The sequence below is a fragment of the Podarcis raffonei genome, chromosome Z (assembly GCF_027172205.1).
Source record: "Podarcis raffonei isolate rPodRaf1 chromosome Z, rPodRaf1.pri, whole genome shotgun sequence".
NCBI lineage: Eukaryota > Metazoa > Chordata > Lepidosauria > Squamata > Lacertidae > Podarcis > Podarcis raffonei.
The window spans coordinates 49055947-49068831 of record NC_070621.1 but is presented as its reverse complement, the minus strand read 5'-3'; the positions used below and the strand labels follow the sequence as shown (position 1 = coordinate 49068831).

Here is a 12885-nt window from a genome sequence, read left to right as displayed (position 1 = left end):
CCGCTTCTATCTGGCCCAGGAAGACGAGGCCTGGATGAAAGGAGTTATAACCCTATAAGCAAGTATGAGGAATGGATATCAAACTTGCCATTTGGGTGCGGGGGAGGGAGGTATTTAGACAACATTTTAATTCAAATAGCAGCTCTCTGTCAGCAAACATATGTATTAATATGTATTGCAGGGGGTTGGAGTATATTACACCTGGGGTCCCTTCCAACTCTACAATTCTATGACTCTATGATAAAGACTAAAATTTATCCCATGCATCAGGATCCTGATGTTAGTTCAATACTGAAGCTCTGGTCACAACTAGACTGGCATTTCCTAAATCTGGGGAAGCCCCTACAATGGCTGGAATTCCTGCCTGAAATTCAAGTTCTATTTACATTATTCGGCTGGCCAGTTACGAGTGACCAGCCACAGATCATCTGGGCACCTCTTCCTAGAAGAATCATCATTGGAATTTGGACTTCCCTCCTTGTTCCCCTTTCCACCATTCACTGCCTTTTCCCCTTATCTGTGCTGTAGGGAAGGAAATGTGAAGTGCCAATCTGGAGCAAAAGACACTGAAACAAAATAAAATAAAATACAAAATAAAAGACACTTGAACAAAATAGATTAGGTGAAGGGCAAAAATTGTGGGATGTAAAACTGCTGTCAACATTCCTACAGTGGACACGTTAGGGGATGTTTTGTCCCACTCAGGAGAGGACTTTCTGTTTCCTCCTGAGCTGGGACAGACTTGAAGAAGGTGCGGTCTGTTGTACTGGCATGGAGGAGCGCACGGCCTCCATGTTCGGATCAGTGTGTGTTCTCCATTGCTGTGTGTTTGGAGAAGTGACTGCTTAGTCACAGTCACTTGGGACTCACTTCTTTATGGAATAGTTCTAGTTGTTATGTAACCCAAGCCTGCCTTCAGGGATATGTCTGTGAACCTGAATGAATCTGTAAGTAAACTACTTTTATATTCACGTGAATCAGATTCTAGCGTTTCTTCTTTTTAAGAGGGATTAGAAGGGATTTTACCAGGAAAGAATCTTTAATAGTAAGACTCAGATGAGTCAGCAACAAGCTGATCGCTGCATAATTTTAAAAGGGGAATGTTTGGAATTTTGTTAGAATATGGAACTTGCTAGCGCAAGTTAGGAAGGATATCATTAAATAATATACCCTCGCCTGCCTCCATAATCATCCCCACAAAAATCATTCCCTTGGAAGGTAGTGAGCTAGTGTCTCCCACTAGCTATGGTCTTGGTCCTGAAGGGGTTTGTCTAAGAAAAGAAAACTACTCTTCCAAGTCCATTTCTTTAGCATTCATATTGCTGTAAAAGCAAGTTTCCAAACTCAAGTTCCAACCTTGATAGCTGCTCCTTAATTGTTTAGTTGATGAATCCAATAGGGACTTATCAAGCTCAAAACTATTCTAGTCCTGATGTACCTTCAAACCACCACTAGCTTCAGTTTCTTTGCTGGTAGTTCGTATCTGCGGGGCTACAACCAGAATTCCTCTCTCCATTAACTTGACTAGTGTGCTGATTATTGTATTCACAGCCAGAAACTTCCTCTTCCAATGTGTTCATTCTGTGAAAGATTCCCTCCACTGTTTGTTTAGACAAGAGACCTTGGTCGTGTAGGAGTTCCCTTCTCCAGTTGCTGAGTCACAACAGTCCAGCAAATATTTCTGGGCTAAATTTGGCAATGGAGTTCTGGACCATTTATCTGAAGGACTGCAGGTCTATGCCTTGGCCCAGTATACCTGAAGCAGCATCTCCACCCCCATCGTTCAGCCCGGACACCGAGGTCCAGCTCTGAGGGCCTTCTGGCAGTTCCCTCACTGCGAGAAGCAAAGTTACAGGGAACCAGGCAAAGGGCCTTCTCAGTAGTGGCGCCCACCCTGTGGAACACCCTCCCACCAGATGTCAAAGAAATAAACAACTATCTGACTTTTAGAAGACATCTGAAGGCAGCCCTGCTTAGTTAAGCTTTTAATATTTGATGAATTATTGTATTTTAATATTTTGCTGGAAGCCACCCAGAGTGGCTCGGGAAACCCAGCCTGAAGGGCAGGGTATTATTATTATTATTATTATTATTATTATTAATCATCATCATCATAATCACCATCATGATTATCATTATCATTATCATCATCATCATCAACAACATCATCATGTGGTAATTATGCTAAAATTGTTAAAACTGCAGACTACCCTTTGGGCAAGATGAAGTGACCAACCATTCCTTATCAGCTAAATGCTAAGCAGATACCTCAGTGCCTGCCCAGTTAAATTGTATGGCTTTTAAGCCCACATAAATGTAAAAGAGATAAAAACAGATATCCTCCTTGCCTGTATATTGCAATTAACACTGCTGAGCCAAATGACTTTAAAATTATTCAAAATAAAAACAAATTAAAACTAGAACAGACCGCAGAGCTCAAAGACAAGCAGACTTACTTGTCGCCATCTTCACCTGGAACCCCTAGTAATATTTGTGATGAAACTGTGAGAATTTTGGGAGAACCTGCAGGAAGTGTGTAGTGTGTCAGGGGTTCTGAGACTTGGACTAGCAATATCATGCCTGAGAATGGGACCCAGCCTAGTGGACTGGGACTGTGTGTACTAAGGCCTTAAGGCAATTATTATTAAAAATTAGTTCCTTACTTGCAAATTCCAGTGGAATGCACTCTAGTGTAATATTCAATTGGCCGGGTATCACTTGGAGTTTTGTCTTTTCTGGTCTGCATGATAAAGAGGCAAGGAAATAAAGACAGAACAAAAAGTCAGGACAGAAACAGCACAAGACAGCTGGAAATAATTCAGGTGATTCTTTAGCCAGAGGACCAAATTAACCGAGTCCTCAATAAAGAACATTCAAAAACTTTGTCTTACATCAATGAACCCAGAGTACAGTGATCCCTCTAATCGCACAAGCAGAATCCCAAAAGAGCTGGTTCAGACCCTAATGCTCCCCATCTTCCAAATCATGTTTTGGCATTTTATGAATGAGCCTGTGGCTGACGTGCTCCCTCGCCCCTTCCTTTGAGAACTCTGGTTCAATTAGTTACTTCCTATTTTGTGCCTATAATGGCACCAATAGTTTGTTCTCAATTAGAGGTAGCCAATATGCATCCCTCCCATCATCCCTGACCACTGGTTATGTTGGCTCGTGCTGATGGGAGTTGTAGTGCATCTGATGGGAGTTGTAGTGCATCTGGAGGGGGAAATGTTCAAACTGACTTTTCTAAAAGTCCAGCTCTTGGGTCAGGTGGATGAAAACAAAAACAACTGGGGGGGAAATACCCTGGCCTCCTGCCTAATGAATCTGTAGTAAAGAAGACCCATTTCTGGCTGAGGGGGTCAAGCTGTGCCTGGGCTGGGTCATCCTGAGGATCCTGTGATGAAACTGTCATTGCCTTATCGCAGGAGCTTGTCAGGCTTTGTTGTTGTTGTTTAGTCGTTTAGTCGTGTCCGACTCTTCGTGACCCCATGGACCAGAGCACACCAGGCCCTCCTGTCTTCCACTGCCTCCCGCACTTTGGTCAAACTCATGTTGGTAGCTTCGAGAACACTGTCCAGCCATCTCGTCCTCTGTCGTCCCCTTCTCCTTGTGCCCTCCATCTTTCCCAGCATCAGTGTCTTCTCCAGGGAGTCTTCTCTTCTCATGAGGTGGCCAAAGTACTGGAGCCTCAGCTTCATGATCTGTCCTTCCAGTGAGCACTCAGGGCTGATTTCCTGAAGAATGGATGGGTTTGATCTTCTTGCAGTCCATGGGACTCTCAAGAGTCTCCTCCAGCACCAGAATTCAAAAGCATCAATTCTTCAGCGATCAGCCTTCTTTATGGTCCAGCTCTCACTTCCATACATCACTACTGGGAAAACCATGGCTTTAACAATACTGACCTTTGTTGGTGATGTCTCTGCTTTTTAGGATGCTGTCTAGGTTTGCCATCACCTTTCTCCCAAGGAGCAGGCGTCTTTTAATTTCGTGACTGCAGTCACCATCTGCAGTGATCAGGGAGCCCAAGAAAGTAAAATCTCTCACTGCCTCCATTTCTTCCCCTTCTATTTGCCAGGAGGTGATGGGACCAGTGGCCATGATCTTCATTTTTTTGATGTTGAGCTTCAGACCATATTTTGCACTCTCCTCTTTCACCCTCAATAAAAGGTTCTTTAATTCCTCCTCACTTTCTGCCATCAAAGTTGTGTCATCTGCATATCGGAGGTTGTTGATATTTCTTCCGGCAATCTTAATTCCGGCTTCGGATTCATCCAGCCCAGCCTTTCGCATGATGAGTTCTGCATATAAGTTAAATAAGCAGGGAGACAAAATACAGCCTTGCCGTACTCCTTTCCCAATTTTGAACCAATCAGTTGTTCCATATCCAGTTCTAACTGTAGCTTCTTGTCCCACATAGAGATTTCTCAGGAGACAGATGAGGTGATCAGGCACTCCCATTTCTTTAAGAACTTGCCATAGTTTGCTGTGGTCAACACAGTCAAAGGCTTTTGCATAGTCAATAAGGCAGAAGTAGATGTTTTTCTGGAACTCTCTAGCTTTCTCCACAATCCAGCGTATGTTTGCAATTTGGTCTCTGGTTCCTCTGCCCCTTCTAAATCCAGCTTGCACTTCTGGGAGTTCTCGGTCCACATACTGCTTAAGCCTGCCTTGTAGTGTCATGCTTTACTCACACCTTATCTCCCTGGCACTCTGGCTTTCTATGTGCAGGGATTCTTCTGGTAGGGAGGAGGAGTATCCTGTCACACGAGTACAGTGGTACCTCTGGTTACGCACTTAATTCGTTCCAGAGGTCCATTCTTAACCTGAAACTGTTCTTAACTTGAAGCACCACTTTAGCCAACGGGGCCTCCTGCCGCCGCTGCGCCACCGCTGCACGATTTCCGTTCTCATCCTGAAGCAAAGTTCTTAACCCAAGGTACTATTTCTGGGTTAGCGGAGTCTGTAACCTGAAGCGTCTGTAACCTGAAGCGTCTGTAACCTGAAGCGTCTGTAACCCAAGGTACCACTGTATCCCAGGGAGGGCTAGGCCAGCATTGGATGTGTGACCTGTGAATGGTGTGGGGATCAGCTTTGGATTTCTGAAGGTGAGCCTGTTGCTGGGTGATGCCCAGTTGGCACTGAGTCCATGGCCAAGTGGGTTCTGCCTGGTGATGGTTCCCCACTTTGCCCTGCCCAGCAAAGTGAACCTGTCCCTCTTTATTAACTTTCAGGAGGAATTTAAAAATGTCCCTGTCTATCCAGGCATTTGGTGGCTGGAAGACACTGCTTCCTAGCAGCCAGGAAATTCACAACTTTGAGAGTATGTGAACATTTTCGGCTGCTTTAAATATGTTGATATTTTATTTTTAACTGTAAACTAAAGGACCCCTGGACAGTGAAGTCTAGTCAAATTCGACTATGGGGTGCAGTGCTCATCTCCGCGTTCAGGCCAAGGGAGCCGGTGTTTGTCCACAGACAGCTTTCCATGTCATGTGGCCAGCAGGACTAAACCATTTCTGGTGCAACGGGACACTGTGATGAGTGGTAGTGCATGTAAAACACTGTGCCCTCTGGCACTCGTTTCCATAAATTTACCTTTCTGCCACAGCAGTACCTATTTATCTACTCACACTGGTATGCTATTGAACTTCCAGGATGGCAGGAGCTGGTACAAAGCAGCAGGAGCTCACCCCGTCATGCGGATTTGAACTGCCAACCTTCTGATCAGCAAGCCCAAGAGACTCAGTGGTTTAGACCACAGCGCCACCTGCTCCCTTTACCTTTACCCTGTACTGCTTTAATGCTGATATGTTTGCCACCCTGGGTTCCTTTAGGATGGAGGGAGAGATATAAATTTATTTATTAAATAAATAAAGTGTTCCAACCCGATTCTGAAATTCTGCACTCCTCACTCTTCCATTAGATAACACAAACAAATCTGGCAATGCCTAGATTCAAAGATAGGAACATCCTCTCCAGACCCATCTCCCCTTTACAAGGGTTTACAGATCCTTGCCCATCTGGCAGCTGACACTTACTTCTTGTACTCTGCCAACAACTTCATGAGATCCTCAGCAGAGAGTTTGCTGCTGTCTTGCTTATAGATGGGGGAGAACTTCCCTTCAAGGTCCAAGGTGCCCTGGGAGTCTTTGAAGACAGGTCTGGGGAATGGCAAAAGGAAAGCAGAAGGTGCGTGAGGCTGCACAACGCATTGATATTTTGCCCTCCCTTAATATTCCCAACAGTGCCTTTCCTGTGAGATCAGAGCAATGCTTTTGAGGCTTCCCGTTTCTGGGAAAATACGGCTTAAAAGAGAACATGCTGGAAGATCAGAAGGAGGAGACTATGGCGCAGGGCCTTTGAAGTGGTGGCTCCCCATCTGTGGATGTTCTCCCTAGCGAGGTCCACCTGGTGCCTTTTTGTGGACATATTTTCAGCACCAGGAAAAGAATTACCTTTTCCTATCAGGCTTTTGGCAGACTGAGATGATGTTGTTTTGTTACTAGTGTGCTGCCAAAGCTTCCTGTGGCTTTTAGAGGGGTTGTTTTAATGACATGATGTGTTTATGTTGATGCTTTAAAACATGCAAGTTGCTTGAAGACCTTTAGGTTGAGAAGCTATTTAAAAGTCTCAATAATAGTAATAATAATAGAACAGACATGGGGAACTTGCAAAAAAACCCTTCAGATGTTGCTGGACTCCGACTCCCATGAGTCGCAGACTGCAGAGCCATTGGCAAAGCCCAGAAACATCTAGGGGGGCACAGGTTCCCCATCCTTTTGTGATCATTCGACTGTACTTTTCAGGCAGAGTGTATCTGGCTCTGCCAGAGACCTCCATACACTCAGCCTAGGCTTGAGGTCACTTTGGTGCTGCTAACACAGCAAAAACAACGCAGGGCAGGGGGCGGGGGCGGGGGCTGTTATGAGTTACCAATCTCTGCAGCCACAGCTGGTGTTCCAATTCTCCACTGGTTTAACTTTGCCACTGGAGCTGAACTCCGTTCTTTTTTTGAGACAGATGGATACCAACTAGAGTCCTGTTGCTTTAGGTGAAATTTTCACCTTCAAGCCACTAGGGGTCAGGCTCTTCCTAAAAGTACCCTCGGCTAGGCTACACTTGGTTTACTAATAAACTAAATAATAATAATAATAATAATAATAATAATAATAATAATAATAATATTTCTACCCTGCCCATCTGGCTGGGTTTCCCCAGCCACTCTGGGCAGCTTTCAACAGAACATTAAAAACAAAATAAAACTTCAAATATTAAAAGCTTCCCTAAACAGGGCTGCCTTCAGATGTCTTCTAAAAGTCTGCTAGTTGTTTTTCTCTTTGACATCTGGTGGGAGGGTGATCCTCAGGGCGGGTGCCACTACCGAGAAGGCCCTCTGCCTGGCTCCCTGTAGCTTGGCTTCTTGCAGGGAGGGAACCGCCAGAAGGCCCTCGGCGCTGGACCTCAGCGTCCGGGCAGAATGATGGGGGTGGAGACGCTCCTTCAGGTATACTGGACCGAGGCCGTTTAGGGCTTTCAAGGTCAGCACCAACACTTTAAATTGTGCTCAGAAATGTACTGGGAGCCAGTGTAGGTCTTTCGAGACCTAAAGGGCTTTGCATACAGGGCTGCACTACCTAAATACCTTGTTCATGCTCTGCTGTGTCTTGGCAAATGTGCCCCCAAAGAAACCACTATCATCAGCTAGAAAGCCCTGATAGTTCTTTGTGCTCAAAGAAAGCAAAAATATCCACCTCTGAAGATGCCTAGAGCAATTCTGCTCAGCTGGAGCTGAGCTGGTAGCTGCCAGATGTTATGGGCTGCATTTCATGGCAGTCCCAGATAGCCCAGCTGTAGCCCAGAAATACCTGGGCAGCCAGAGGTTCCCCACATCTGGGCTTAATCGTCAGGGCCACTAAAGGCAGAAGGTGCCAGTCCTCATGATTAAGGGGCACAAACTTAGAAATGGGTTTTTACTAAGGAAATACACAGAGATTGGGAAGAAACACTGAAAATTTAAGAGTATGTTCAAGCCGCTCCTCTAGGGCTGAAGTTCAATAGTGGAGCAACTGCCTTGCATGCAGAAGGGCCCAGGTAAAATCCGCAGCATAACCTGAAAATCTGGAGAGCTGCTGTCGGTCAGTGCAGGGAAAACTGAGCTTGATGGGTCCCACTCAGTGTAAGCTCCCTATGTTCCTGTGTTCATTCACCTTCCCTGCAGCCAACCTGCCTCTCAGCTGGATTACCATTCCATGACCTCCTCACACTTTCATCAACCTGGTGCCCTCTACCTTGAGGGGCTCCATCTTCCCCCATCCAGGACAGCTGATGGGAGCTGGGAGTCCAAAACATGTAGACAAGACCAGGTTGGGGAAAGCTGATGTGTAAGGGCCACCTTGTAAGAGCAGCCCCCAAGATCATTTTCTGAATTTCTACACCTCCAGCACTATAAAGGCAGGAACCTCCCTATTCCCCACTCTGAGTCCTGCAATGAGCTCAAACTCTAGAACAATTAAAACAGTCAAGCCCCATGCAGCTTAGGCCCAGGCTATCTGAAAGACCGTATTCTCCCATGTAAAACTTTCCATGCTCTGAGATCTTCAGGGGAGGCCCATCTCACGGTTCCACCCCTCTCCCATGAACGCTTGGTAAGGACGTGACGGAGGGCCTTCTTGGTGGCTGCTCCCAGACTTCTCAGCTCCCTTCCTGGAGAAGCTTAGACTGGCTCCCTCCTTCTTGTCCTTCTGCTGACAGGTAAAGCCTGTTTCATTCTGTCAGGCTCTTGGGAACTGACTGCATTTGGTGGTTTTTTTGGGGGGGGGTTAAGGAAAGGGCTTTTAAGAGTGCTGTACTGTTTTTACTATCAGTTTTTAAATAGATGTTTTTAATACTGTCTTAATTCTATTAGAAGTTAATTACTTTTTAATTATTATATTTTATATGCTTTTAGTGTTTTATTAGTGGTTTTTTTAATTTGTGTCAGCTGCCTGGAGTCCCAGTCTGGGGAAAAGCTAGCAACGACAACCCCCTGTCCTCTGGGAAGAGAGGCACCTTGTTTGGCCACATAAATTTAAATGCCCCGTGGAAATCCATGCGCCCAAGTATATGCAGGAGGTCAGTTTGTCATTACAGCTCTGAGCCTGGCATTTTTCCAGACTTCACTATTAATTGGTCAGGTGTGCTCCCTGCCTGCCCCCAATTCTTTTCTTTTTTCAGGCCAAAAGATCAAATTGCAATTAAATTATAAGACTTGCAGGCATTCAATATTCAGCATCTTTTACAAACAGCTGCTGTGAGAACTGTGGCACAGATGAAGCTGGGCGTGTGGCCGTGAAGAAGAAGAAGAAGAAGAAGAAGAAGAAGAAGAAGAAGAAGAAGAAGAAGAAGTGTCAAGGAAGCACCAGGCAGAGCCTTTCAGGAGGAAGTTCAACTGATTGGGACTTGAGCAGGCAGCATTCTGCTTGGGAGTCTTCTAGAAGACTCCTTTAAAACACTGAACAAATGAGGATATGGAAAGATCTTCCTTTGGCCTTATTCTAGACCCAGCAGGTAATACTGGGTGCTGCCTGAGGAAGGAGACTTCTGGGAGAAAGAACATTATCAGGAGAATTCTTGGGTAGGGAGAAAAGATGCTCCCAGAACCAAACATCTGGTGCAACACAGTTTGAGGAAGAGGTGGAGAACCATTTTGGTGCCATGAGCCAGATTCTTGTCAGGATCGGCCTCATGGGCCAAATTTGACAGGTGGGTGGAGCCGCCTGCCTGTCAATAACTCGGTGTCACAATAACATCAGGCACAAGGTGCTTCGAAGAAGGTCCGAAGTCAGGGCTTCAAAGCACATTGCAAGATGCTACTGAAACAACGCTTTCTCGCGCCCCTTCATTCCAGCAGGGGATTCTGATGCAAACCCCTTCCTGAACAAAAGGATTCTGCTGCTTCAGCTAGGTGTGCCCCTGTTCCCTGAAGGGAAGAGATGCACATACTGCCAATGCAATAACCAACCCCACCCATCCGATGACATTGTGCATCCTGTCAGCTGGTGGGCAGGGGAGGGAAAAGGCCTCGTGAACCAACTTGGACCCCCTGGTGGGCCAAGTCTGGCTTGCAGGCCAGAGGTTCCCCACCCCAATCTGAAGTATGGGTGCAATCCCAGCTGCAGTTTCAGCCAACCCTGCCCAAGCCCTTCAAATCCTCTGCAGCAAACCCTCTCTGTGGCACAACAACATTGCTTGAACCCTACCCTTTCCACTTGCTAGGATATGCACTGGGGCGTGCAACCTTTCATAGCCCACATTCCCCTTGGGGCAACTGTCCGGGCTTGGCAGGGCTAGAGTTTAAAGTGGTCAGAGCAATGGATATGCATTTTACCCTTGTCTAGTTTCTACATTCACTCAAGCACCCCTCTTTATTCTACATCTAGGCAAGCAGGATGCATTATCAGAGTCCAGTGAGATATTCCAGCCAGTGAGAAGGATGTGAAGTGAGACTAGGGAGAGTGTTTGGACAGCCAGACAGGAAGGGCTCAAGGGCTGCATTTGTTCTGCAGGCCTGGGGTTTCCCAACCCTAAAATGCAGAAACCAGAGGCAGCAAAGTCAAGCAAACACACAGACTGACCTGGCAGCCCAAGCAAAGGGCATCCTGTATTGGCCAAGGCGGCTGCACACCAGTTTTGCCACCTTGTGGACCTTCTGAGCAGTCTGTAAGGCAAGGAACAAGGCAGAGGTGTGGATTTAAGTCAAAACAAAAACAAAGTCTTGAAAACCCCAAAGTAGTAAAAGATGGAAGCTCTTTCGAGTCCTACAGCATTACGATTTCACCTAGTTGTGGCTCAACGTACCTTTGTGGGATCGGAGGTCTTGATGTAGGGGTCCACAGAGTGTGTGATGCTTCCTTGGAGCACCTTCTCCACCCGAGCAACAAGGAAAATCTCTGGGTGTGGGTTTGTCACAGAGAAGATCCCCTTGACACAGAAAAGGAGCAGAGTGTGAGGTCCTAGAAGCAACACAGTTCTGTGGACAAAGGCACAAAACAGGCTGCGCAGATCTGCTCCGTTGGGGAGGAGCCACCTGGCAACTCAACAGAGCACAGCTACATATGCTGGGTGGTAGAGTGAGATATTTCAGGGAGGTGCAGCCCAGTGCCCAAAGAGGAAGGAGAAAGGAAGTGGGATGATTAGGCTGGAGTGATTAAGCCCACCAGAAAAAAAGGAGGCTGGTTATATGATTGCCTGAAAAGACACAGCAACACTTCTCTATTTGACCAGGGAATTGTGGCCAATGGTGGTATTCAGTTCTCAGTGGTGATGCCTGCAATGTGCAAGGCCCTCCGATCAAACGTCAAGGAAATAATCAACTATCTGACTTTTAGAAGACATCTGAAGGCAGGCAGCCCTCTTTGGGGAAGTTTTTACTATGATTTAATTTGTTGGAAGCTGCCCAGACTGGCTGGGGCAACCCAGTCAGACAGACAGCATATTAACAACAACAACAACAACAACAACAATTCAGGTTGTGCATTACACCAAACTTTTCTTCCATAAAGTAGCCAGGAATGAACACACATCCACCTTCCTGGAGGCCAATCTGGTGTCGGGAGATGCCCACCCCCTTGCTGAAACCAGCCCAGCCCTAAAAAGTTCAGCATCACCATCCTGAAGCTCCAATGTGAGTGAGTTCCTTACTTGCTTTACATAGCGCAAGCAGGATTCAGGTATTCCATGAAGAAAGTGGCTGCTAGCACTGTTGTTCTTGGAGTCCTGGGCAGAAGCATTGGGCAGCATCTCCCGTACAGGCAAGGGGTTCAGGTCCACATGGAAATCAGCTGAAATCTTGCAACAGCTTTTCAAATCAAACAGGGCAAGGCTGAGAAAGAATGGCTCCACCTGGATATTGGAAAAGAAACGGCCACATTTATTTACGTTTATTTACGTTATTTATGCATCTACAACTTCTAAAGAACTGCCATCTCCTATACAAAGTTGTCGATTAAATTGAGGGACTGAGGCTATTTTCTGGGTGCCTTTGGAGGTTGGGGGTTAGCAATGGAAGAAAGAGCATAAGAAGGGGAAAAGGCTCATCTCGTCCAACATCCTGCTCCCACTGTGGCGACATAGGATGCCTGTAGGAAACCAGCAAGCAGAAACTAAGTGCCAGAGCACCCACTCCCCTCTCCTGCAAATTTCAGGATTCAGAAGACCCCAAAAGCAGAGCAGAGCCCTCCGTGTAAGAAACCATTCACAGCCTTAGCCTCTGTGAATTTGTCCAGCCCTCTTTTAAAGTCATCCAAGTTGGTGGCCATAGATTCCTATGAAAGTGAGAAAGGAACTTGAGGACAAACAAGCACTTTGACGAAGGGAGAGAAGAAAGCTGAATTGGGGGAGCTCTTCGCTTCCCTCAAGTGAAGAGCTCCCCCAATTCTTGCCTTTGATCACAAGGTGGTGCTAAACTCTCACTGAAACTCCCCTACAGCATCACAATAATTTTTGTTGGCATCTGTCTGTGTTGAGAGACAATGGAGTGCACCTCTGGGGCTGAAGTCAATCCACTGTGTGAGCAGCACCAAAGTGACCTCCCTAGGGTGCAAGCCTGTGAAGTGTGTATAGAGGTCCTGGGTTGCCCAGATGACAAGACCCCCCTCACGGTCTCACTGATGTGGTCCAAAAGGAAGAAGAGCAATACCTTTGGCTCTGGAGTAGCCGGAAGGAGGTGTACCAGGTACCACCCAACCGCTGCTAGGACGCCACTCTGGATTTGTGTAGGGTTCTCTCCTTAGCCTTTTCTTTTCCCAAAGATAGCCCACAAGGCAGCAGACATTTATGTTGGACCAGAGTTTCCCATCTCCTAGCTGGGCTCCCTCCCAGGTGGACGAGCCCCACCTGCCTCTCACT

The 12885-nt window shown here is 46.5% G+C and overlaps 1 protein-coding gene and 1 long non-coding RNA gene across 8 annotated transcripts in view; one reads left to right on the top strand and one right to left on the bottom strand.

The window, feature by feature from the left end:
* The window catches only part of DOCK11 (dedicator of cytokinesis 11), a 159183-nt gene that overhangs the window by 111862 nt on the left and 34436 nt on the right, over positions 1-12885 (bottom strand). For all 7 annotated transcript variants that reach the window (XM_053374529.1, XM_053374524.1, XM_053374527.1 and 4 more), the window contains exons 12-16: positions 11680-11880; positions 10837-10959; positions 10614-10696; positions 6039-6161; positions 2664-2740 (exon numbers count right to left, since the gene is read on the bottom strand). In XM_053374529.1, coding sequence (XP_053230504.1) covers positions 2664-2740; positions 6039-6161; positions 10614-10696; positions 10837-10959; positions 11680-11880 — 607 coding nt within the window. The remainder of the gene's footprint in view (positions 1-2663; positions 2741-6038; positions 6162-10613; positions 10697-10836; positions 10960-11679; positions 11881-12885) is intronic.
* LOC128406815 (uncharacterized) lies at positions 679-965 on the top strand. The gene is made up of 2 exons (XR_008328637.1): positions 679-804; positions 836-965. It is a non-coding gene; the product is annotated as an uncharacterized LOC128406815 (long non-coding RNA).